This window comes from Dermacentor variabilis, chromosome 5, assembly GCF_050947875.1.
Source record: "Dermacentor variabilis isolate Ectoservices chromosome 5, ASM5094787v1, whole genome shotgun sequence".
NCBI lineage: Eukaryota > Metazoa > Arthropoda > Arachnida > Ixodida > Ixodidae > Dermacentor > Dermacentor variabilis.
In genome coordinates this window covers 50,990,828-51,018,276 of record NC_134572.1, presented here as the reverse complement: position 1 = coordinate 51,018,276, position 27,449 = coordinate 50,990,828, and the positions used below count along the sequence as shown (strand labels likewise).

The window sequence follows — 27,449 nt, the reverse complement described above, 5'->3', positions numbered from 1 at the left end:
GCATTCGCAAAAGTGCCGGCACAGCCTGTCCAGCCTGTATTGCGCGCGCGCACTTGTGACACAACTTGTGACGCACCACATTGCTGAAGATGATCCACTTCCAAAGTCACAAATCAAGCCAGAAGGACGGAGACTAGGCTAAATCGATGTACTATATCCAATCGTTTGCGCGCTGATTGAACCGCCATACTTCGCAGCCAGAAATACTCTGATGCGAGTTTCCCCCGAGTCCGTCACAAAGCCTTCTGAAGTCACCGGTATAAGGCGAGGACCAATGCAGGAATTCTGGGAGGCGACTCGGTTTCTCTGCCCTGACCGCGCAGCCGCGGAACTAGCTCGGTTCGTGCCCGCAGGTTTTGATTGGATTATTTGCTCGGCGTCCTATCAGGAGCAGACGAGATTGGATGTCGCACCCACGCAGGTCACGATGCTACTTTGAAGGCCTAACACCTGTACTCGGTCATGCGTGTGTGAAAATTCAATCCTTGTGTACTGGGAACAGGGTATTCATGCCTATAGCGCTCAGGCGGCGGTCTCACGGCTCGACGATCCCGTGCGCAGAACTCGGCGAAACGCCAGTTTGTGAGAGGACCAAACGCGCTTCCTTTATTGAAAGGCATAGTGAGAAAAGCAAATCAATGAAGAGGCACGCTGCCCTGCGTCATACGGAGTTGCTTCTCCGCATTGTTTCGCACGACATATGAAAAAAAATTTACTCGCGTATTTTCTTCGCCAGCTGTGATACCCGCTATGCTCGTGCCACGCACAGGTATAGAAATTACGATTAAATAATGCACGATACCACCGATTTATTGCCGACAGGAAGAGGAAAGACCCATGTAGCTATGCAAAGTTACAATTATTTGCACGTATGCATGTTGTAAAAGCATAGTTATGATAACAAGAACGCCCAATTACCGGTAGTCGCGACTCGCAACAGTGGCCTCCACGTGTGAAGTCGCGGGCGGTAGAGAAGGCGCGAGCATATGAAAGCCTGTTATCGTAGCCTTGAACATGTTTCACATACGACGCGTGCCTTCACAAGTCGTGCAGCTAACATTCTGCTACACATCGAGGATACACAATTGCGCTTTCAGCAGGCTTTACAGGCTCAGAAGAACGAGGGGAAAAAAACTCCAATTGCTGAAGACAGTGGGTGCAGCAAAAGCATCCGCTTCAGTGGAGAAACGAAATTTGAGGAAATGAGATGCAAGTCCCTTGGAGGTGAGGCGTGCAGACACGACACAAGAGTAGGGAAGTGGACAACCCGAACGCCGACTTCTCTACTCTTGTGTCCTGTCTGCACGCCTCACCTCTTTTTTGCATAATGAATCCTTACCAACTAGCTCAGCTTTCTGTCGTTATAAGTCCCTTGGCTTCGCTGTCTGGATGATCATTCCGCTCTCTTGGGAATGTTAGGTTGCACATGCTTGGCAGTGGAGAAACGGTTTTGTTCTGAACCGCGACAGCGCGAAGCCTCACGCCGCAAGGTGTTTCCTTATATTCGATGAAATCGCCACCGCTGATGTAGCTCGTTGCGCTACATAAAGACTAACGTAAACCGCCTCTACTGCCAGTTGCTCTACGGCATGCGTAAGCCCCGATGTGGCTAAATTCGCTTCGCTACACCATCCTTGCAAACGCGGCGGCTACAAAGGGCTATACTACGTAGGGGCACTCGCACGAGCTGGTGCACAGTTCGTCCGCGTATACGCGCAATGGCCGATTGCGAGCCGCATTCCCAGCGCACACGCGATGACAGGTCGTGCGCGCTCGTCGTCGTGGACCCTGCTGCTGCCAATCGCGTCACGACGGAACCGAAAGTTTCGGATGGCCGCGATGGATCGCGCCCGATCGACCCACGGGCTTGCCTAATAGACGGAAGTTGCGGAACTGGCACGAAAGCTGACCAAGCGGCCTCTGAAGCAGGTTTTGGACAATGGATGAAGGGCCAGCTGGTGCGCTCTGCAGGGAGGCGCACCGTCGGTCAGGGGTGCGGAACAAAAGAAACGCGAACATGCAGAGAGAAACTGAGGCTGGAATGAGATGCGGGAAAGAAATAATAATACGGGCGAAGATAGGTGGTCCGGTGACCTTGAGCCACCCTGGCCCCCTTTTCCGGAGCGGCCTTCAACGACCGATTGGTTCCGCGAAGCGTTCTGCACGGCCACCGCTGCCGCCGCAGCTTACCCAGACGTTCGCTATACTCACGCTATAAAACCGGCACGCGCGGGCGAACGGTTCCGAGCTCCTCTCATTGCGCCGTTTTGCTTATTCGTTCAGTGCAGCTCGGCTTGCCGTTCCTGTCGGGCGCGCACGCGTGAGCCGACAAAGCGCACCTAATTGCCGTCTCATCAATGCGCCGCTCCATCATTAGGGGACGCCGCGAAACGCCGTCAAAAAAAGGAAAATTCAAAATTAAAAGCACATCAGACGCTCTGGCAACCAGCGGGCAGTTGGGGGCGCAGAACTGAAGTCGCGGCTTTCCGGCTTCCGGGCGGGGGATGATTCGAAGGCCGCAACGGAGAAGATGGATTGAACCACTGGACGCGAAGAGCTGGGAGTGAGAAAACAACACGGACCGACGCCGCGAAATCTTGTCGATTTGTAAACGGCAGTATATCGTTCGGTCCATTCGTTTGACATACGTCGCTTTCTGCGTGAACTCGCGAGGAACAGCGTTCAATATAAGGACGGCAGCTGTGGAGAAACAGTTATATATGTGTGTGTGTGTGTGTGTGTGTATATATATATATATATATATATATATATATATATGCAAGGAGCCGGACTGAACCCAGACACCTCCGTCACGGACACGGACGCTCTGCCCAGCAAGGAATTCGTGTCGCCTATTCGTTCCTTCCGTGATCAGATTGCGGGTCACCGGTAGGACAGGGTAAGAAAACATACATGTTTATTTTCGCCTCCAATTACGCGATAGAAGATACCATACGTAAGTGCTACAAGGGATTTGGGTGCTGCCTACGGAATTAACGGCAGCCTTCTTTTTCTTCCTCTTTTTCTTCTCCATCTAAGAGCTGCTTGACGCTTTCTGCAAAACCTTCTGTCTGCCTCTTCTACCACTTCTGCGAATTGTATGGTAAGGCTAAAACTGCTATAAAAAACAAGGCTTCCATAAAGCTGGGGGTAACCTGCCTTCATATAATGCTTATGGCTGCACTACGCACGTACTTGCAGATTAACAGTCCTCGTCGATGTATGCGTGACAATCCGAGACCACAGTTTAGCCTGCAGCAGTGACGCTCGCAGAGCAATGAGGGTGCGGTGCACACATGATCAAACGCATGCAAAAACACAAACACTTCTCCACTGAAGCGCGCTTCACCTCACATGCGCACTTGATGTGGAGAAGTCAGCTTCGACGGACGCTCTTTAGGCGCTGTGCACTCGCGAATGGATCGCTTTCGATCCGAGTTGTTGCAGCGACTTTTTTATGTTGTGGAAGTTGCGACCGCTAGTGGGCACCGAACTCACAACCTCCGCAGATCATGTACGGTCTTACATCAATCCAGCAATCGCAGTAGCCATGCTCCTCACCACCTGCCGGGTATTTACGCAAACCCGTAAGCTGCTTAGTTGTGCGAGTTATCTGATAGTCACAGAGTACCGCTTCGCAACGCGATGCGTACATCGTTATCTTCTTTTATCACTGCCGTCCTGGAACTTGTTGAGGAGAACTTTTACATGTGGCTAGCAAGCCAGTTGCTATTTTGACTAACCAGTATGGTGCGCATCTGCCTCGTCTAGCTGGCGCAAATTCAGTGGTAACAGGTCAGCCAACATTTAATGTTCACCAACACTGTTCTCCTCGTAGTCCCGGCGGAGGCGTGCAGAATCACACTAAACTAGACGAGCTTTCTGGATTTTGGACTGTTGCGCAGCGAACGAAGGACGCAATAAAAGCGATCACACCACATCTGCGTCGGCAAGCGCTTCTGGGCGCCTCGATCGACAACGCCAAGCAACGAGCACTCCAATTAAACCTCTCTCTCCAGCCACTTTCGGTGAAAACATTCGGCGAGACCCCCCTGGGTGCATACGGGTTAGGTTAAACCTAATCACCAGGTCGCGGTCTGGCTCTTCAGCGAGGCGCGCCGCGTTCCCCCAGCCGCCCACGTATATATAGCACAGAACAGCCTGGCACTGACATTAAGTCGGCTCCTCTAACGAAACATGGCTCCGCCGTCGACCCACGGGATATCCTCGAGCATGCGATTAGCCGCGCCAGTAAAGGTGTAGCTGCTTCGACCTCACGTATGTTTTATTTTTTCTAGCAGCGAAAAAGAAAGAAAAGACGCAATAAACGCGTGGAGGCAAAAGACCGCAGCTCCGGTTGCCCCGGCGCTCTGCATACCGCCACGCTTTCCAAACACCTGCTAGCCTAACGACGCATCCTTGGCATCGTCTGGAGGCGTCGAGCGGGCGTCGTGACGGTGAATACATTACTGCGCCAGGGTTCTGGCGTCTGTATACAGAGCAGGAACGCACACAAGGGCCAAAATGAAAAGGATTACTTTCTCAGAAACCGTTAGGTTTCAGTAGGCGACTGATGCGCCTAGAAGAGTGCCGGTTCACAGAGATTCCAGCACGCTCAGAGTATTCCCATCTGGCGCAACATGATACAAACGTTGCCTCTTCTAAGAAGAAGCTTGCAATTCTTGCACGCGGAACGTAAGAAGTTCTGCCAAGGCGCATGTGTGCCCTTCTCGAAAACGCATTCTCGGCTACCTATAAGGAAACTGACACAAAGTTCACCTTCCAATGCTCGCACACTATGATTACAATAGCGTAGAACTATTCCCTTCTGTTTTTATTCTGCAGGCATCATATGGTTATATATAGAGGAGCAAAGTCGTAGCGCGTCGCAAGCGTTGCCGCACCGACGCTGAAAGTTCTTGTCGCGGCTAAGTTACGTCGGAAATGCGTTTCTTGTGGTCGCCGCTCGACATGGGAAAGCACATGTGCGTCAAATTATTTATATCTACGGCGAATCCTTAGGAAGATGTAAGCTCTTACTGTAGAAAAAATTTAAACACGAGGAAGAGGGCTCGTTGATTTACCATATTCACTAATACAGGAGCGACCTACACACGTATGGGACAAAACCGTACGTCTGAGATCATCGAATCTCGGCTTTATTTCATACCAGTAGACTGCGTTCTATATTCCAGTGGGCAGAAACTTGGAACCCTGGATGCACCAGATGCCACTTCCCTGTGCATCAGTGTTTACAGTGTGAATTGCTAGTCTATACAGTAGAGTGGTCAAATTGCTGGTTATGGACAGCGCCAGTGGTCGCTAGCAGTAGCAGCAGAGTTTGAGGTATTTTTTTTTCCCTCTCATACCGCATGGACCAATTAAGCATGCGGAAAGCATCCACACGCGGTCTTTCGTGCGGCGTCGGCCTGTACTGCCTTTCTCGAAAGATGGCGATCAAATCGGCTGATTCACCCCACTAGACAAGTGTGATTCACACTGTGCGTCGCATCGGATGGCATCTATATAGGCATAATGTGTTTCGCACTTCACGCGCGCGAACCGGTAGAGGAGGCCTGTGAACGGAATCGGCGTACGTGCGGCGCCCCAAGGACGACGCGGAAGGGTTGTTGAAGCAGTCGCCATGGCAACGGAGTGGCGCAGCTAGCAGTGAATCGCCGGCGCCCGCGTTGGGCGCACGTGAGACAGCCAGCCGAGGTAATTGGCAGCCGCCGGCGCAGTGGCCGCGGCCCGCGCGATAGAAGCCAGTCCGGTTTGGTCGCCGGGCCAGCGTTGCGCGCGTGCCCCGAGTTCACCCTGGCGGCGGCGTAATCAAGATTTAATGCCGCTGACCGCGGCTGCATTCCAGACCGCCGCTACGGGGCGCGTTCTCCCTCCCGAGAGCGCGCATGCACCCGCGCAAGAGACAGATTGCACGCAAACGCGTGCGAATCTTCTCGTCGCGCGAGGCGCTACGCAGCTAGGAGCCTCTCGCCCGCACCGTCTTCCTCGCGCGCCTTCTCTCCTTTTCCTGCAAAACCTATCCCAAACCACGCCCCTCGATTTAAGCCGCACCGTGAGCCGTCAACGCACTCGACGCACGCGCGCAACAAAGCAAGACAACGCCTTTCACGAACCGGCACCGCGTCCAATCACCGAGCTGGGACGAGAACGGAAGACCTTGCGCAACTTCTTGTACTCGCTTCGCCACGGGACAATCGTGGGAACGCACGCAAAAAAATAATAAACGAAAATACATAACGGCGATAAGTATTGTTTCTTATTTTAGTTCACCGAGACTATAGGCATGCTAGCTGGAAATACGTACACGCGTAAGTTCAGTGGTTCTTAGCGCGCGCAACATGATCCTTGAAGCCGCTGTATGAGCAACCCGTCTACGTTTAACTTTAGCGAGCAAAATAATATACAACCCTCCTCCCCCCCCCCCCCAATTAATGGCACACGATCCATATTTACAAAGATCGTACGCTATAGGGTAGGTCGTAAGAACAAGCACTTGGCAGTCGCGACAACGAGTACACTGTTTGCGAAGGTACGGCTTATATATACCTCTCAACACATCACGCACGCTACGAAAAACGGAGTCAAGGGGGTAACAGATCGATATTTTAGCGCCTGAAGATCTCTAACATGCGCACAAACCCAGCACCCGAAAAATTTTGCATTCCGCCCTTATCAGTACGCGGCCGCCGCGGCCTGTAGTCGAACCCGCAACTTCGGTCGTGGATACAGAAGTTTCAAGACGATGGCCCAAACTGGTACAACAAAGCAGAAACAATCTGTGAAAAGCAGTGGGCTTGTCTAGCGTGCCAGAACAGTTGTAAATGGCGCTTATATATATATATATATATATATATATATATATATATATATATATCTGTGTGTGTGTGTGTTTGTGTGTGTGTGTGTGCGTGTGCGTGTGCGTGTGTGTGTGTGTGTGTGTGTGTGTGTGTGTGTGTCAAAACCTTTGTCCGTCATGTAAGGGGCCTTGCTCTCGTTGTCATTAAAGACTGAGTCTGCAGCGCTACAGGGGCGCCGGTGAGACGATAGATAGCCTGACGCCGGAAGTACCAAGTTGACATTTCCAAATTCCCTGAGTTTTCCAAGTTTTCCCCGAGTGTCATTACAGAATTTCCTGAGTGACACACAACTTTGTCTTATGTCAAGGCGAGCTGACACCATGTCGCCCGATGCTGTCACTCTCTAGTAAGCATGTAAAAAATAAAAAGACGACTTAATTCAGCTTTTATAATAAGGAAGAGCGCTTATTTTATTCAATAAGAAAACAGAAAGAGAACGGGGGGGGGGGGGGGTAGTGAAATGCTCAGAAAATAAAATAGCTGCGAAAAAAAATGGTAATACCTATTGTGAATCGAGTCAAACGTTCTCAAATACAAATAAAAAGGAGATGCATACAGACGCAAATATTGTCGAATATGAGCTAGTTCTATCAATTGATTACAAGCTCACTGGTATGATGTCCGAACTTTGTCACAAGTGAGATTCTCTCTCAAGAGCTGTTAAGTCACCCTCAACTGTCCAGACATACTCTCAGCCCCGCACAACGCCTCAGTGTTGCGTTTCACTGCTCGAAAGAGTTTATTTTGGTTTGGATGAAGGACACCTGCATCTCAGCATTATCCAACTATTTGTTTTTTGAGCTCAAGCTCCTTCAAAACGGCGGCAGCACGTTTCCTTTCCCGTTCGTTCTTAAATGCATAGGTCCTTTCTGTTCTCGTCCTCCTTCCGAAGCACGTTCACTTCACAAACCATTTGAACCATCCTCTTGGTCGTTTGTACAGTCAACGTACGATTTTTAGTACTCCCTAGGGACCGTGAAAACATAAAAAAAATCGGGCAGTTCGACAAAATGAATGCATGTCTTTTATTGCCCTTGAGGGCTCAAATCGCCACAAGCACATCCGAAAAAGCTCTGAATGCCTGCCAGTACACTTATTAGCCATATCGGTGCTCGTACTGTGACTAGAGATGGCAAGCGCACGCGTGTATAATTTAGGAATACATACTGCGTCCCGTGACAATTGCCCCTTCCCACGCTAGTTATGCTTCACCGCAGTACTTTCGAGTATGCTTCACCACGTAACATTTCTGTACCAAGGCGAATATAACTTTCAGAAACCGGCATATGCGACGCGCCGTGCTTTCCGAGCTTCGAAGCTAATAGCGAGGACCACAAAGGAGGAGTCGCATTGCTGACAGCGGCGAATTCTTTCAATGAAAAACACGGCACCGAACGGCAAGAAGCTTAACAGCGAACGTCGAAGTAGCTAGGCGTAGCGCTGCCGCGGTGGTGGCGACGGCTGCCGGCGGATCTGCGTGCGAGAACGCCAGTTCGAGGAGGCGCGGTAACAAAATGGCGGCAGTGGTGGCTTTGTTTGATTAATGCCATTTCGGACCTGCGGTCACGGCAAACTGTCCGGAAAATCGGACGGCGAAGGGTTGTTGCGTCCGAAATTTCAGACGTTCCTATACATTAACTCTATGGGTTACGTGGTGGTGCCGCGAAGATGTCCGAATTATCGGGCGTCCAGAAAATCGGTCATTGACTGTACACTGGCAACTCCTTCAGCCGACGACACGGCGTCAAAGTAGATTCGTTACGGTTCCTCTTTGTTATTCCAACCAGCATTACCGCGAAATTCGTTCCCTTTAAATAAAATTACAGCTAATTTTCCCTTATAGAAGCACAAATTCCCTGAGTTTTCCAGGTTTTCCCGGTTGGTAGACACGCTGTATATGCTTCCCGTGGCCATGGCTTAAGAAAGGAACATAAGAACGTTTCAATGATCCTTTCTCACGCCATCATTGTATTCTCAGTAGTGATATCAAGCCAGAAAACAATTTGCTGTATGCAATACTTGCCTTTCTCAGGTTATCTTGATGAAAGAACTCTTACGGCAACTCGATCCTTTTGCAACTGTATCCCAATACTATCGGCAGTATACACGCTTCTTGGTGGTGGCGGCTCCTAGGTCTTACGCGCAAGAAATAGAGTGTTTTTAAAACAGAAGTTTGTCCTCGATGATCGTACGTAGCCTCTTCACCGTTTCTAATATTCATACTGACAGAACCGGAAACGAAACACCCGCCAAACTCGCTAAGGTTACAGTTCCGTAAAAGGTTACGGTCCCGCAAAACGTAAAAACAACGTGGTCCTTGCGGCCCTGCGCTTGTTCGGAAGTTTAAATATTACGGCACTTTCGCACTCACGGCGCTGAGGGCCGTTTTTCACGAACTGGGCACCGCTGGTTTCCCATGGGTCAGTCGGGCCGCACACTGCGTACCGCGCAGGAAAACATGGTCCCCATGAACGAAGGCACTTGCACGTCCCGAAGACAACTGCACGAGCCAGAGCACGCGATAAATGAGGCGCCTCGGAATCGCCTCTCGCGCTGCAAAGCAGTTACGCATAATTGGAATGGCTATATCAGGTTCGACGGAGCGGCGTACCGGGAAGCGATGGAACGTAACGACGAGATGATACTTTGTATTTCGTCTATGCTTGATTGATTCTCCCTCCCTCCCTCCCTCCCTCCCTCCCTATTTCTATCTCTCTCTCTCACACACACACATTTCCTTCAATTTCTTCTCGTGCAACTCGGCGGTGCGCACTCGTCTCCTAGAAGACGAACCGCGAACGCGACGCCCGAAGCCCACCCGGTCATTCACCAGCGATATCTGCTGCGCTGCAAGGCTTCTGTCGGTGTCAGAATGGTCGCGAATCAGGCGACGCTGAAAAGTTAAACACGTGCTTGTGTGTGTGTGTGTGTGTGTGCGTGTGCGTGTGTGTGTGTGTGTGTGTGTGTGTGTGTGTGTGTGCGCGCGTGCGTGCGTGCGTGCGTGCGTGCGTGCGTGCGTGCGTGCGTGCGTGCGTGCGTGCGTGCGCGCGCACGCACGCACGCACGCAGACAGACACTTTCTAGAGCGTTGAGAAACGGGAGTTGATATTGGAACCTGTCCAGGGGTGGGAAGCTGAGAGGCGGCGAGTCGGAGGAGGCATGCAGCGAGCCCGGGTCACGCAGCTGCAGCCAGCCATCTGCGCAAACCGGCCGGGTGCCGTGTCTCCTCTTTGAAGCCAGAGAGAAGCGCAAACAGTGCACAGCCACCCCGCGGGTCCCGCCGGTGGCCCAGTCCCAAGATAGAAGCTCTCGCAGGAAAGATCGCCGAGCGCTGCAAGCTCGGTGCGAAGGGACCGCGCGGCCCCGGATGGAGGATGCACTGACGAGGAATGGAAGAAAGCGCAGCTGCTGGCTGTAGCAGGAATAAGCATCGTCCGCGGAACGCAGTCCTTTCGTTACAACGCGCTCTGCTTGTGATTTCTTCACTGAGGCAGAATACGAGAGAGCGGGGGAAAATGACCACCCGGTCAGTGGACGCTTGCAGATAAGGCTGCAGAGAGGACAATCAATGTGCCAGTAAGTACACGTTATTAATCGTCTGCCAAGTTGCTTTAAGCGAGAAACAAGCCTTAGAGCGCAGTAGTAAACCAATCTTCTCAAAAACCTGTACCGAACAGATTTTGCTTGATTGGCTTTAAGTATAGTGGCCTATATAGTATCAATTTCGCGCACATAATCCTGTCCCTTCAAGGGGGTACTGAACGCACGCCTCTTCGTTTCTTCCGCTTTCCCTTGAATGAGACAGTTAAGATTTTCGCGACGTACATGTGTTCGAATTTCGTTAACAAGCAATATTTCTACTGAATTTTGAACGAAAGAGCGAGAGCGGAAAGCGTCCCTTCGCCAATATTAAGGCGCGTTCTCGATGTCTCCAAAGCACGGCGTCTCGGAAGACTTAAAGCAGGAGACACACGGTCCTATTTCGCGTCCGATCCGACGTGCGGCGCGCCGGAACGACGTCATATCCGGCTGCTTTCGCCGCGTCGGAAAGCTCTATCCGACGTTCCGCATGCGACCGCCGGGCCAGTTTTTTATCATCATATCCGGCTGCTTTCGCCGCGTCGGAAAGCTCTATCCGACATTCCGCATGCGACTGCCGGGCCAGTTTTTTCAAAAAACTGGCCCACCAGTCGCATGCGGAATGTCGGATAGAGCTAAAAAACTGGCCCGGCAGTCGCATGCGGAATGTCGGATAGAGCTTTCCGACGCGGCGAAAGCAGCCGGATATGATGTCGTTCCGGCGCGCCGCACGTCAGATAGGACGCGAAATCGGACCGTGTGTCTCCTGCTATAGAGCGTCGCTTTTTCAAGTTTTAGAATTCGGGCGATCATCCATGGCACCTCGCAAGTTAGCAGTGCTCAGTTAGCCGTTAGCAGAACCTGGCGTTCTATAGAACAGCAAGTACGGCGACACACGGGTAAGTCTATTAGTCATCGCGGAGCACGCAACCCGCATCGGCGCGCAATCACCTTCAAAAGTGGAACGAACTAATTGCGCAACGACGGACAGCCCGCGCAGTGGACTCCACCAGATACGAATGCCAGATTCGTGCACAACCCAACAACGACCAAGGAAGGACAGGCACACGGAGGCCCACCGAGAGTGCTCACGTTTTCTCCGGCGGGGCGGTAGAAGGAGTGCTCCGCAAATAAGGGCACCGCCAGGAGTGGCTCGCACGCGTGTTTACCGACCATCTCGGGTGCAGCCGGCGAGTATTGCCGCAAGCGCCACCAGAGCCCGTAGGCGGGCACCTGCTGCGTATTCGTGTGTATTGCGGAAAAGCCAGCTTGCCTGGACAGTGTCGTTACGCGGACGGCTGTTCAAGTGCGCGGATGGCGTTGCTTTACCGACACTTTCGTCACGTAGTGTCACATATATATTTCCGCGTTTCCTTTTCAAATCCTGCTTTAGCCCGCAACCAAAATGCGCCGGAAGCCAGCTCGACCATCGTTCACCGCTGCACGGTACGCGAAAACGCAGGTGGAGGAACCAGAGGCTACAACCACTTGTGGTTGTGCCACTGTTTTGTACCGCGCGTACGATCGGTGAAACCTTGCTGGTTTATGTCAACAAATTAAGTTGACGTGTCAGTCCAGCGTTCGACCTGTATACTCCATGCATCTTGTGTATGCGCTGCTTTCGCTGGTTCTCGTCTTAATTGACCAGAGGTAAAGACCGTAAGATACTCGGTAAATACGGGGCGAAGATGGAGATGATGACAACAGCGCTATTGGGCTCTTCCAACGCGCGCAGGCGGACTTTCTCGGACCAAACACTGGGTCGACGGCAGCGCGAGCCAAAAGGAAACACTGCAAGCGGACGAAGGGGGGAAAAACGGGGGGGGGGGTAACCTGGGGGGTAAGAGAGTTCAGGAAAAACAACGAGTCAGCAGCCAACGGGTAGGGCTCACATCGTTTGCGAGGTGTGCGGGAAAGCGAGACGACAGCGCAACGCTCGCTGGAGCCGCCGGAGTGCTAATCGCCGCGACGTCGCTAGTCCGCTGCCGGTGCCCGCGAGCCATTCACAGTCCGGGCAGCGCCGAACGAAGGAGAAAGCGAAGGCTGAGAGGCAACGCGGGCGACAGCGGCCAGGCGCCGCCACAAAAGACTCGCGCGCCGTGTCTCATCACGCCGCGGCCCGGTGGGTTTCGCGAGCGTCGCCGCCGACAACAATACGCGGCCCCAACGGCCCCGAAGCGCACATAACGAGAGACGACGCCGTCCGCTGTGATAGCATCGGCGCTAGGTCGTGACGGCGCGAGCGAGGTGGTGGCGGCGGCAGCCAGCCAGCCAGGCCAGCCAGCCAGCGGGAGCCCCGAGCAAATAGTAGCAGCGCGTATACGCGCAGGCTATCCTCCCTCCGCAACGACGAGGAGAAGGAGAGATAAGCATCGGCGACGGCTACCGAGAGCCGCGAGGCTGACGACCGCCACCTCCCCACTTTCTGGCAGCCTGACTCTCCGCGCCTGGGCTACTGACCCCTCCGGCAGGGCCGCAGACACAGGGCGCCGAGCTCCTGTAGCGCACTGACGATGAGTAGCTTGCGACGACACGAAGCTTGCCCACTATTGACATTACAACAGTCACTACGAAACATCAGGCCCCGTGTGATTTTATACACGCTTGCATAACACAAATGAGATTTCGCGATAATTACGCAGCACAACGTCGACTGTGTCTACATTTTTTTTTTTTCAGCTGTTTAGGCTTGCTCGCGCTCGGCATGGCGTCATAAGTGGGTAAACTTTATGCAAAAGACAAGACCGTCCGTACGTCAGCGAAAGATCCAACTCACCTGGACTGTCCCCAGGTCCATCATGTCGTAGTGAAAGTGGGCGCATTCTCCCAGCTTGGGGAACCGCGTCCCGGTCTCGGCGTTCCTGCAGGAGAGAACAGCCCTACGTTTACGTACGAACAATAGCAACCAAACCCGAGACACAACAAGAGGCGGCTTGTTCGCCTCGCATCGGTTATGGATGTGTTCCAATTCTTAACAGCACCGAAGACAGTCTACTTTGACTATAATGCCTATGATAGAGTTTAGGCATTCTAGTATCCATCTTGTACATTATAGGCACTACATACTACTACCGGCTCCGCTAGCCCTTTTACTGCGTGTTCACATAAACGCCTTGTGGGATGTGAGCTCGATGTGTAGCCATTTGCTCAAATGCCAATGGATCTTCGCATGAGGTGTAACCCTTCGCGTACAAACACGAGACATTGACGTCGCTTGGATGAGTAATGAAGTAATTGCGATGTGATTAAATAACTAACTTTAGTTAATTAGTTCTTTATGACGCGAAAGCAACTGACGCTATGATGTGCCAACCACAAAGTAAGAATTTGTAGTTAGAAGAGCTTTGAAGCAACAAAAATCATTATTTCGAAGTTTATTTAGAAAAGAAACCGTTGCCTCTACAAACTTAAGAACATCGTACAGAAATACAAGAGCGTTTTCTGACAAGGTCACGAAGTGACGAAAGTGGTGTTAGTGCTTTGTCGAAACCGTGAAAGTATATTTCTGTATTTCGTCATCCGATTAAGTGCTCTTCGTTGTGTGAACTGTTCGTGTTACTTCGTGGCGTGACAGCATATACGCAATGTGTGCATTATAAGTTACAAGCAGTTCACTCGCGTTGCGAAGCGCGTTTGTGCGCTACCTGGCAGCGCTATTTCTGTGCTCTCATCTAAACGCAACTGAAGTAACAAAACTATACTAAAAACAAACGATAAGCGTAAACGCATCAGCACTGCAAGCTGTTAGAAATGGAATTCCATATTCTTGACAGAAATTGTCCGCTTTCTCTCACTCTCTCTTTTTAACACATGCGCACAGGACCCGCTATAGAACAATGGATATTCTGGCAAAAAAAAAAAAAAGTGAACCATTGCAGCGACCGAATGTGACATCTAGGAGGGAAACATCTGTTCTTCGGCAACGCCAAAGCAGCACCTCTATATTACATGGCACCCCTTACACGTCTGACAGCAGTGGATGGGACAGACTGGCACCGTCCTTGGCGAAGATAGCAGGCTTTCGGAGAGAAATGACAGAAGAGCGCCAAAAAACGAAATCCAGCGGTCACCTGCACGATGAATTTTAGCGAGGTAAAAATGGCTTGTGTCTGCGGTCGCTGGATTTCGTATAGGTAGATTTACCGGCGGGTGTAACGGTTCGAGCAACCGACAGCACTTTTGTCGACAGGTACGAGAAGCTTTCCTTTTAAAGCGAATCTTTCTTTGCGAATCTTCCCGGACTTCGGTAACCGTGGCTGCTGCTGTCTCGCTCAATAGCTCAAACACAGGATAGCACTCATACAACGAAGCGGTCTCATCTGTGCAACCCGCAGAGAGAGCAGGAGGTGGCCGGTTCCGTTCTGTGCGGAATTACATAAGCAAACAACAAACGATACCTAAATATCCTCACTGTAACAAATATAAGCCTTCAAGCGCATAATTCATTTATTAAAGCTGTGCTTTCTGCCCATTTCTATGCCTTTGACGAGTCTGGTAGGTTGGCTTCTTGCCGAATAAGGTGGTCCGATGGTGAAGCTACTGTAATAGTAAGCTGGGCCGATTCCGTAGATACTGCGGTCGTGTAATCCGCGGTCGCAGAACTCACGCGGGGGCTTTCCGCGTTCTTCTGATTTGGCGCGTACAGGCACGTAATCGCTATACGTGAAAACGCGTTTTCTAGCACTTAACTAGGCGCTTCGCGAAAGCTTCACCTCACACAGATTCCAGAATGTACGCTGAATCTGCATAATATTCATGTACCCTATATAGTCACTCTAGAAGTGGTCGCACGGAGACTTACTGTCACATTCGATGCTTCCTGCCAGCGGGCTTATGCAGGAAACGGGCGTGCTGACCGATGGGCGCCCAGCGGGTGGCGCCGGCATGCAAGCACGTATAGGCTCAACAATTACACCGTTTCTCAAGAGAAGCCCGGAACGGCTCAATCTCACTCTCATTCCACGAAGGAGCGACAACAGCGCAAGGGGAAAATGGGCTTCTCCTAGCTGTCTTAATCGACCGGGGCTTGTATGCAGCACCGTACACGACCACGCCTTAGGAATAAGAAAAGCGCGCGGGAAGGGCAGGGAAACGAGAAAAGGAAACACGCGCGCGCCGGCCGAGAGACGCAAAGTGCGCAACTTTCAATCTCCATTGCTTTCTCGTAAACGCTTCGCGCAGCGAGTGGCGACAACGCAGTCTATAAAAAGAGTGCAGCCGGGTGCGAAACATGAGCGACGGCCGCTGCACCACCAGACCAGGAGCACCCGCACGAGAGAACGTAGCCGCACGAACGCTCCAGCGCGACTGCTGCGACCGCGATGTATGTAGAGAGAGAGCAATGAACTGCGGCTGCGGCAGCAGCTTGGCGAGCAGCAGCTGAGGCGGAGCGCGGCAGCTTGATATCGAGCCAGCATTTGCGGCTAAGCGGTAGAAGAGGACGAACTCGAGTGGAGGACGGGCGGAGGGAAAGGGGGTGGCTGTGGAAAGGGCGACGCACTTGCGCCTCGACGACAGCCACTTGCGGGCCCGAGTGAATGCTCGAACCCAGGGTTCGGCTCGACGAAAGGCCTCCGCAGGCGAGCCAGCTGGCCTAGACGTATAGATATCGTCACATCTGCGGTTAGAGCGCTCCGTTTGACCGACGCGACGAAGGTAAAAGAAAACGACGCTTTTGTGGTCGCCGCACACGAACAGTTTCTCATACAGTGCCTATAGTGACGGAAAATTACCACCGGATGTGTCTGTACAACTATTTTCATGCATATGACTCGCTTGTCATACAAACTTACAGTTATTACGTGTTTTTACATACAGAAAAATGCGGCATGAACATCCCAAGATGACGGTACACCAGTGCTTCCGTAAATGAGTGTATAAGGTACTACCTCCACCAAATGAACTAGAAGAAAGGGGGTTAACCGAGGGGCACGATTTTTATTAATCATATCATCAGAAGCCAACAAAGATGCCAAGGACAACATAGGGGAAATTACTTGTGCTTACTAATTGAATTAAAGAAATTATAAATTTATGGCAAGTGGATGAAAAAACAACTTGCCGCAGGTGGGGAACGATCTCGTGTCTTCGCATTACGCGTGCGATGCAAAACAACTTGCCGCGCAGGTGGGCAACGATCCCACGTATTCTCATTACGCGTGCGATGCTCGCATCGCACACGTAATGCGAAGACGTGGGATCATTCTCCACCTGCACGGCAAGTTGTTTTTTCATCCACTTTGATTGTCATTAATTTAAATTTCTTTAATTCAATTAGTAAGTACAAGTAATTTCCCCTATGTCGTCCTTGGCGTCTTTCTTTGTTGGCTTCTGACGGCACCTGCACCAAAGTGTTACTTAAATAAAATATAAACTGCGACTATTTACAGAATGTATTTACACGTACAAGGACGAGGCTCTGAACAAAATGGTGGACAGCCCGCACAATAAAAGACACTTGCTAAGTTTAGCAAGTTGGTATATTACTTAAAGACAAGCGTGCAAGCACATACACAATTAAGGCGCTTGTGTTGTCCTTTCCGTTCCTACTGGTGTCCGTGATTGCACGCCTCTTTTTCAATAACTGAACGACGTTGTCGACATAAGCAATGCGGCCGGATTGAGAGCGACTCTCCTGAGCTCAGAAGCACCAGGCGCGCTACAGGATGAGTCTTCTTATAAAAGCCTTAGGAATGTGAACCCAAGTGCCTCCAGAGGCTGCTATCTCCGAAACTTAATCCGAACGTTAGACCAGCCGATAACCAAAGCATCAACAGAGACAAGCACCTGCCGAGACTTTAGCTGTATACACAGACGAGAAGATTGCCGTGCTACAATAAGCATCGTTCGGTTCATCACGTCCTCTGCAAAATGCACCCTGTTGCGTTTCGCCTGCGACACGTGGTTTTGCCGGCGCGACGGCGGCGGGGCGGCAGACATTTTGGCCCGATCGTCGTCGCCGCAACACTCATCGCCAGGTGTTTCCAGGCGCGTCTGCGGCGATGCGACCGCCTAGGGATCCTCCTCGCATTCCAGTCATTGTGCCCGAAACAGGCGATGCCAAAGCAGGGATCTCATTCCAGTTATTGGGCCCGAAACAGGCGATGCCAAAGCAGGGATCTCGTTCCAGTCATTGTGCCCGAAACAGGCGATGCCAAAGCAGGGATCTCATTCCAGTTATTGGGCCCGAAACAGGCGATGCCAAAGCAGGGATCTCGTTCCAGTCATTGTGTCCGACCGGCAGCGCCACGACAGGGTGCTACGAGATCGTGCGCAGCGCCACGACAGGGTGCTACGAGATCGTGCGCAGCGCCACGACAGTGTGCGTCACCATTAGCCCATTGTACATTCACGTGCTCGTCTTTTGAGGGGTTCCTTCTTGCCCTCAACTGCGAGAGTATAAAAACAGCTGCCCCCGGACGCCAAAAGGAGGGCTCCGATTTCTTCAGTTGAGTGAAGTGCTCTCCCGTCTCTCTACTTCGGTCAACCTGACCGCCAACTCTTTGCGATGTTAAAATAAACAAGTTGTTTCGTTGTTACCAGTCGACTCATGCTTTGCCGGGACCTTCGGATGCTTCGAGTTGTACCCCAGGCCGCCAGGCCAACGCTACCCTTGGGGCTTGCGACCCAGGTACAACCACGGGCGTCAGCGCCGAGTTCCCAACAGATCGTACCAGCAGTCCGATCCAAACATCTGGTTGGCAGCGGTGAGATCGCCTACGACTTCAAACAACGGTCTGCCAGCGGCGAGATCGCGACAACGGAGGCCAGCAGCGAAGAGATGCAGTTGACTGTATGCTGAGCAGCTCAACGACGATCCGGGAGCAGTGCAACGAGCCCTGTGTGACGACTGGTTGCCTGCAGCGGAACGACTGCGCGGAATTCCTGCCTGCGAGGTTTGGTGAGTGCGGGACTTTCTTCTACTGAGCTTTGCCAGGCTTTTTGTTAGTGTCAGAAACAGAGCTGGTAATTGTGGTTGTCGTTGCTGCCGGGTTAGTTGCGGCAAGACAATAGTAAGCAGTAGAGAAAGCAGCATTCAGAGCAGCCATGGATTTGAAGTCGTTGCGCAAACCGAAATTGTTGGAGCTTGCAAGAGAGTTGGGTCTGGATGTCTCAGACAAACTAAGAAAACCAGAACTGCTAAAGGCTATTCTTGAGTTAGAGGCTGAGGATGACGAGCTGTCGGAATGCCTTGAGACTATTGAAGAGAGAGAGACTGCAAAAAGACAGGAGCGCGAACTTAAAGAGCAAAAAGAAAAAGAAGAGCGCGAACGTAAAGAACAGAAAGAGCGAGAGCAACAAGAGAAAAAAGAAGAGCGTGACCGTCAACACGCTTTGGAAATGAAGCGTCTCGAGATAGAGATGGAACGCGCTCGTAATGGAAGTCAGGCACACGGTGCAGGAGAACGAGTATTGTTCAAAATGACTGACCTGATGCGGCCGTTTAAGCTTGGAGAGGACATTGGTTTGTTCCTGGTTAACTTTGAGCGAACGTGCGAGAAGCAGGGGTTCTCTCGGGAAACGTGGCCACAGCGCTTGCTCACTTTGTTACCCGGCGAGGCGGCCGACGTAGTCGCTCGCTTGGATAGAGAGGAAGCAGAGGATTTCGACAAAGTAAAATCGAGTCTGCTAAAAAAGTACCGGCTGTCTGCGGAGGCGTTCCGTCGGAAGTTTCGGGAAAATGAGAAAGGCAAAAGTGAGTCATATACAGAGTTTGCGTATAGGCTTATGTCTAACATGCAGGAGTGGCTCAAAGAAGAGAAAGCGTTTGGTGACCACGATAAAGTTCTGCAGTGTTTCGGGCTAGAACAGTTTTATAGTCGGTTACCGGAGAACGTGCGATACTGGGTCTTGGATAGGCCAGACGTTTGTACGGTGGCTAAAGCCGCTGAGCTAGCCGAAGAGTTTGTGACGCGTCGGGCTCGCGGAGCTAAGGACGGTCAAAAGGGTGAATTTGGCTCGAGGTTTGAGAGGCCGAAATTCACGCCCATGAGATTAAAGGGGGACACGCGTAGTGAGGATGCGAGTGAAAGCAGTCCGACCAAACGTAAAGAGACGGCGGCAGCCAAACGCAGAAAGCGGTTCGAGATGAGGCGAGCGCGCTTGTGTTATACGTGCCAGAAGCCGGGTCACTTTTCGGCGCAGTGTCCGGAAACAACACCAAAAGTTGTGTTTTTTTCAATAGGCAGCACTGACGAGAACATGAAGCTTCTCGAGCCTTACATGCGAGACCTCCTCGTAAACGGGAAAGAGTGCCGAGTGCTTCGCGATTCCGCAGCTACGATGGATGTAGTTCACCCGTCTTACGTAGAACCCCATATGTTCACGGGCGAGTGCGCATGGATCAAGCAAGCCGTGGAAGCTCATAGCGTGTGTCTGCCGGTAGCAAAAGTGCTTATTGAAGGACCTTTCGGAGCGCTTGAGACAGAGGCGGCAGTGTCATCTATGCTGCCACCCCAGTACCCGTACCTATTTTCAAACAGGTCCGATCACCTCCTGCGCGAGAAGGGGCTTTTGTTTGGTGAAGCTAGTGTTCAGGCCTTAACCAGATCGAAGGTTCGGGAGCTCGCTGCAAAGGCGATAGTTGCGGGGCCGACGTTATCAAACAACGAAAAAGGGTCAGAGGCGCAGCAAGCTGATATTCCGAGCACGCCCGAACTGAATAAACTTGAGTCTGTAACGTTAAAGGCGCCAGATACTGGAGAGGAAATGCCCGACACGGGAAAGTTAGAAGAGCTATCTACTGATTTGCTCATCGCGCCTACGTCAGACGGACTTGATAGGTTGCTAAAAGTCAGCCGGTCGGCTTTGATAGCCGAGCAAAAAAAGGATGGCAGCCTGGAAAACGTGCGCTGCAATGTCAAAGAAGGTATCGCCAGGAAAACTGCGCGTTTTGTGGAAAGGGGTGGAGTCCTGTACCGGAAGTATCTAGACCGCCGAGGAGTGGAGTTCGATCAGCTGGTCGTGCCTCAATGCTATCGTCAGGATCTGTTGCGCTTGTCACACGGGGGTTCGTGGTCCGGACACCTAGGAGTTAAGAAAACTAAGGACCGTCTCTTGCAAGAGTACTATTGGCCAGGGTGTTTTCGGGACGCAGACCATTTCGTGAGGACATGTGACACTTGTCAGCGGGTGGGCAAACCAGGGGACAAATCGAGGGCGCCGTTGAAATTGGTACCTATCATTACGGAGCCTTTTAGACGGCTCGTTATTGATACTGTGGGACCTCTGCCGGTAACAGCCACGGGGTACAGACACATTTTGACTGTGATCTGCCCAGCGACAAAGTTCCCTGAAGCAGTGCCGCTTAAAGAACTCAGCTCAGTTGAGATAGTTAATGCACTACTGTCCATATTTGCGCGAGTTGGTTTTCCTGCGGAAATCCAATCAGATCAGGGCACAGTGTTTACTAGCGCTTTGACGACAACTTTTCTCGAAAGGTGTGGGGTAAAGCTGTTACACAGCTCAGTGTACCACCCACAGTCGAATTCCGTTGAGAAGCTCCACTCCGTCATGAAGCGCGTGTTGTTTGGATCGCGACACTGGAGCGATCGGATGGGAACTCGGCGCTGACGCCCGTGGTTGTACCTGGGTCGCAAGCCCCAAGGGTAGCGTTGGCCTGGCGGCCTGGGGTACAACTGCAAGCATCCGAAGGTCCCGGCAAAGCATGAGTCGACAGGTAACAACGAAACAACTTGTTTATTTTAACATCGCAAAGAGTTGGCGGTCAGGTTTGACCGAAGTAGAGAGACGGGAGAGCACTTCACTCAACGGAAGAAATCGGAGCCCTCCTCTGGCGTCCGGGGGCAGCTGTTTTTATACTCTCGCAGTTGAGGGCAAGAAGGAACCCCTCAAAAGACGAGCACGTGAATGTACAATGGGCTAATGGTGACGCACACTGTCGTAGCGATGCCGTAGCACCATGTCGTGGCGCTGCGCACGATCTCGTAGCACCTGGTCGTGGCGCTGCGCAGCACACTGTCGTGGCGCTGCGCAGCACACTGTCGTGGCGCTGCCGGTCGGACACAATGACTGTAACGAGAAGATGGTCCCTGCTTTGGCATCGCCTGTTTCGGGCACAATGACTGGAACGAGATCCCTGCTTTGGCATCGCCTGTTTCGGGCCCAATAACTGGAATGAGATCCCTGCTTTGGCATCGCCTGTTTCGGGCACAATGACTGGAACGAAATCCCTAGGCGGTCGCATCGCCGCAGACGCGCCTGGAAACACCTGGCGATGAGTGTTGCGGTGACGACGATCGGGCCAAAATGTCCGCCGCCCCGCCGCCGTCGCGCCGGCAAAACCACGTGTCGCAGGCGAAACGCAACAGACCGCCCCGCCGGGGAAAGGAGATCCCGATGGACAGGGGACTGCATCCGCTGTCCGGAGGGATGTCGCTCGATGATGCTCATAACCGAAGTCGGGCGTCCCTTGACGTTTCTTGAGCGCAGCGCACAGAGAAGGCCTCGTTCTCTCGTTCAGGTTCGCACGGGACACTGCAAAGTGACTTCGGGAGAGTTCACATTTTTGTTCTCGTTCCCGGCAAGCGTTAGAACTACGCTGAAAACTCAACCGCTCAGTCAGCAAGCACGGCACAACCCTCACTAAGCCCTGCCAGGCTCTTTCCCCTTTTTATACCACTGCCTAGTTCCTTACAGTAGTCTAGCATCACTCAGAACGCGTCCACAAATTGAAAAATTGCACTAGAAAGCATATCATCACTTTGAAACACTAAACAAAAGCAATATGTTAAAAAAAATCCTGCCTCAGGAAGAAAAACATCAGTAACAAACAATTTTGAGGCTGATTCCTACGTTAGGGGCTTCGACTTAAGCCATCGGCGTTACCGTTGAGACTCCCCTTTTTGTAACGCACCTCAAAGGAATATTGTTGTAAAGCGAGGCTCCAGCGCAGGAGGCGGCCATTTTTGGGAGAGATGGTCTGCAGCCATTGGAGAGGGCAGTGATCCGTCTCAATGATAAACCTCGAGCCGGCTAGATAGCATGACAATTTCTGAACGGCCCACACGAGACACGCACACTCTTTCTCGGTGGCGCTATACGCCTGCTCACGACTGGTCAGCTTACGACTAGCATACAGGACGGGGTGTTCTACTTCTCCATTTTCCCGTTGGCACAGTACAACGCCCATGCCTCGCTCACTAGCATCGCACTGAACAATGAACCCTTTTGTATAGTCTGGCGATCGTAGCACAGGCTGGCTTGTTAGGGCACTCTTTAGGGCGCTAAAAGCTCTTTCCTTGGTCTCGTCCCAGACGACTGTTTGAGGCTCTGTCTTTCTTAGAGCATCCGTCAGGGGAGCCGCGATATCAGAGTACCTAGGGATGTACCTCTGATAGTAGCCGGCGACACCTAAGAACGACCGAATATCGGTCTTTGTGCGCGGTTGCGGAAAGTCTCGCACAGCGGCCACTTTTATTTCAGAGGGGCGGCGACGACCCTGACCAATCATGTGACCGAGGTAGACAACCTCGGCCTGTGCTAACTGGCACTTAGGAGCCTTGACTGTCAAGCCCGCTTCGCGCAGGCGGGTTAGCACTGCCCGCAAGTGTGTCATATGCTCAGACCAGGATGCGGAGAATATCGCTACGTCGTCTAGATACGGTAAAGCGAATTCTTGCTGTCCCCGCAACACTTTATCCATGAGGCTTGAAAAACAGTATGGCGCGTTCTTCAAACCAAAACTCAACACTTTAGGACGGAATGTTCCCATTGGTGAAATGAACGCCGCATACCTACTAGCCTCTTCTGTAAGTGGAACCTGCCAATAACCCCTGACAAGATCTAGGGTGGAAATAAACTGAGCGCTACTAACTTTCTCAAGGCGCTCCTCGATGTTAGGGATCGGATAAATTTGATCCTTAGTGATGGAATTAAGCCTGCGGTAGTCGACGCAAGGACGAGGTTCCTTGCCCGGTACCTCAACTAAAATCAAAGGGGAGGTATAATCACTCTCACCTGCCTCAATAACACCGAGCTGTAGCATTTTCTTTACCTCAGCCTCCATAATATCGCTCTGGCGGGGTGACACCCGATACGCCTTGGATCGTACTGGCTCTGGGGAGGTAAGTTCAATATCATGAGTAAGTACAGAAGTCCTACCAGGCCTCTCAGAGAACAGACCTTGAAACTCTCGTAATAGCTGGTGTAGTTCGGTTTTCTGCTCAGGCGACAGCGGTGCTTTACTGATAAGGTCACTAATGACTTGACCGGTGTCTTCCCTGTTCGTCACTGAGCCTAGTCCCGGAAGCTCGACTGGAAGCTCTTCAGGAACGTTTACCATCATGCACACCACTGCTTCCCTTTGTCTATAAGGTTTGAGCAGATTACAGTGGTAAACTTGCTGTGCTTTCCGCTTTCCTGGCAGACTTACCACGTAGTTAACGTCCGACAGTTTCTGAACAATTCGTGCTGGGCCCTCCCACTGCACGTCTAGTTTGTTGTTTAGCGATGTGCGCAATATCATGACCTCATCGCCAACCTCAAAACGACGGGCCCTGGCTGTCCGATCATAATAAACCTTGGCCCTCTGCTGGGCCTTTGTCATTGCTTCACCTGACAACTCCTGTGCCCTTCTTAAGCGTTCGAGGAGCTTAAGCACGTACTCCACCACGACTGGGTCGTCGCCCCTACCTTCCCATGATTCTCGAAGCATGCGAAGCGGAGATCGAAGCGAGCGACCGTACACCAGTTCAGCTGGCGAAAACCCCGTAGCCGCATGCGGCGCGGTCCTTAAAGCAAACATCACCCCAGGCAGACACAGCTCCCAGTCAGTTTGATGTTCAAAACACAAGGCTCTCAACACGCGCTTCATGACGGAGTGGAGCTTCTCAACGGAATTCGACTGTGGGTGGTACACTGAGCTGTGTAGCAGCTTTACCCCACACCTTTCGAGAAAAGTTGTCGTCAAAGCGCTAGTAAACACTGTGCCCTGATCTGATTGAATTTCTGCAGGAAAACCAACTCGCGCAAATATGGACAGTAGTGCATTAACTATCTCAACTGAGCTGAGTTCTTTAAGCGGCACTGCTTCAGGGAACTTTGTCGCTGGGCAGATCACAGTCAAAATGTGTCTGTACCCCGTGGCTGTTACCGGCAGAGGTCCCACTGTATCAATAACGAGCCGTCTAAAAGGCTCCGTAATGATAGGTACCAATTTCAACGGCGCCCTCGATTTGTCCCCTGGTTTGCCCACCCGCTGACAAGTGTCACATGTCCTCACGAAATGGTCTGCGTCCCGAAAACACCCTGGCCAATAGTACTCTTGCAAGAGACGGTCCTTAGTTTTCTTAACTCCTAGGTGTCCGGACCACGAACCCCCATGTGACAAGCGCAACAGATCCTGACGATAGCATTGAGGCACGACCAGCTGATCGAACTCCACTCCTCGGCGGTCTAGATACTTCCGGTACAGGACTCCACCTCTTTCCACAAAACGCGCAGTTTTCCTGGCGATACCTTCTTTGACATTGCAGCGCACGTTTTCCAGGCTGCCATCCTTTTTTTGCTCGGCTATCAAAGCCGTCCGGCTGACTTTTAGCAACCTATCAAGTCCGTCTGACGTAGGCGCGATGAGCAAATCAGTAGATAGCTCTTCTAACTTTCCCGCGTCGGGATTTTCCTCTCCAGTATCTGGCGCCTTCAACGCTACAGACTCAATTTTATTCTGTTCGGGCGTGCTCTGAATATCAGCTTGCTGCGCCTCTGACCCTTTTTCGTTGTTTGATAACGTCGGCCCCGCAACTACCGCCTTTGCAGCGAGCTCCCGAACCTTCGATCTGGTTAAGGCCTGAACACTAGCTTCACCAAACAAAAGCCCCTTCTCGCGCAGGAGGTGATCGGACCTGTTTGAAAATAGGTACGGGTACTGGGGTGGCAGCATAGATGACACTGCCGCCTCTGTCTCAAGCGCTCCGAAAGGTCCTTCAATAAGCACCTTTGCTACTGGCAGACACACGCTATGAGCTTCCACGGCTTGCTTGATCCACGCGCACTCGCCCGTGAACATATGGGGTTCTACGTAAGATGGGTGAACTACATCCATCGTAGCTGCGGAATCGCGAAGCACTCGGCACTCTTTCCCGTTTACGAGGAGGTCTCGCATGTAAGGCTCAAGAAGCTTCATGTTCTCGTCAGTGCTGCCTATTGAAAAAAACACAACTTTTGGTGTTGTTTCCGGACACTGCGCCGAAAAGTGACCCGGCTTCTGGCACGTATAACAAACGCCCGCTCGCCTCATCTCGAACCGCTTTCTGCGTTCGGCTTCGGCTGCCGTCTCTTTACGTTTGGTCGGATTGCTTTCACTCGCATCCTCACTACGCGTGTCCCCCTTAAATCTCATGGGCGTGAACCTTGGCCTCTCAGACTTGGAGCCAAATTCACCCTTTTGACCGTCCTTAGCTCCGCGAGCTCGACGCGTCACAAACTCCTCGGCTAGCTCAGCGGCTCTAGCCACCGTACTCACGTCTGGCCTATCCAAGACCCAGTATCGCACGTTCTCCGGTAACCGACTATAAAACTGTTCTAGCCCGAAACACTGCAGAACTTTATCGTGGTCACCAAACGCTTTCTCTTCTTTGAGCCACTCCTGCATGTTCGACATAAGCCTATACGCAAACTCTGTATATGACTCACTTTTGCCTTTCTCATTTTCCCGAAACTTCCGACGGAACGCTTCCGCAGACAGCCGGTACTTTTTTAGCAGACTCGATTTTACTTTGTCGAAATCCTCTGCTTCCTCTCTATCCAAGCGAGCGACTACGTCGGCCGCCTCGCCGGGTAACAAAGTGAGCAAGCGCTGTGGCCACGTTTCCCGAGAGAACCCCTGCTTCTCGCACGTTCGCTCAAAGTTAACCAGGAACAACCCAATGTCCTCTCCAAGCTTAAACGGCCGCATCAGGTCCGTCATTTTGAACAATACGCGTTCTCCTGCACCGTGTGCCTGACTTCCATTACGAGCGCGTTCCATCTCTACCTCGAGACGCTTCATTTCCAAAGCGTGTTCGCGCTCTTCTTTTTTCTCTTGTTGCTCTCGCTTTTTCTGTTCTTTACGTTCACGCTCTTCTTTTTCTGTCTCCCTCTCTTCAATAGTCTCAAGGCATTCCGACAGCTCGTCATCCTCAGCCTCTAACTCAAGAATAGCCTTTAGCAGTTCAGGTTTTCTTAGTTTGTCTGAGACATCCAGACCCAACTCTCTTGCAAGCTCCAACAATTTTGGTTTGCGCAACGACTTCAAATCCATGGCTGCTCTGAATGCTGCTTTCTCTACTGCTTACTATTGTCTTGCCGCAAACTAACCCGGCAGCAACGACAACCACAATTACCAGCTCTGTTTCTAACACTAACAAAAGCCTGGCAAAGCTCAGAAGAAGAAAGTCCCGCACTCACCAAACCTCGCAGGCAGGAATTCCGCGCAGTCGTTCCGCTGCAGGCAACCAGTCGTCACACAGGGCTCGTTGCACTGCTCCCGGATCGTCGTTGAGCTGCTCAGCATACTGTCAACTGCATCTCTTTGCTGCTGGCCTCCGTTGTCGTGATCTCGCCGCTGGCAGACAGTTGTTTGAAGTCGTAGGCGATCTCACCGCTGGCAACCAGATGTTTGGATCGCGACACTGGAGCGATCGGATGGGAACTCGGCGCTGACGCCCGTGGTTGTACCTGGGTCGCAAGCCCCAAGGGTAGCGTTGGCCTGGCGGCCTGGGGTACAACTGCAAGCATCCGAAGGTCCCGGCAAAGCATGAGTCGACAGGTAACAACGAAACAACTTGTTTATTTTAACATCGCAAAGAGTTGGCGGTCAGGTTTGACCGAAGTAGAGAGACGGGAGAGCACTTCACTCAACGGAAGAAATCGGAGCCCTCCTCTGGCGTCCGGGGGCAGCTGTTTTTATACTCTCGCAGTTGAGGGCAAGAAGGAACCCCTCAAAAGACGAGCACGTGAATGTACAATGGGCTAATGGTGACGCACACT

The 27,449-nt window shown here is 51.9% G+C and overlaps 1 protein-coding gene across 4 annotated transcripts in view; it reads right to left on the bottom strand.

The window, feature by feature from the left end:
* The window catches only part of CdGAPr (GTPase-activating protein CdGAPr), a 317,407-nt gene that overhangs the window by 86,661 nt on the left and 203,297 nt on the right, over positions 1-27,449 (bottom strand). For all 4 annotated transcript variants that reach the window (XM_075692467.1, XM_075692469.1, XM_075692468.1 and 1 more), the window contains one exon: positions 13,237-13,321. In XM_075692467.1, coding sequence (XP_075548582.1) covers positions 13,237-13,321 — 85 coding nt within the window. The remainder of the gene's footprint in view (positions 1-13,236; positions 13,322-27,449) is intronic.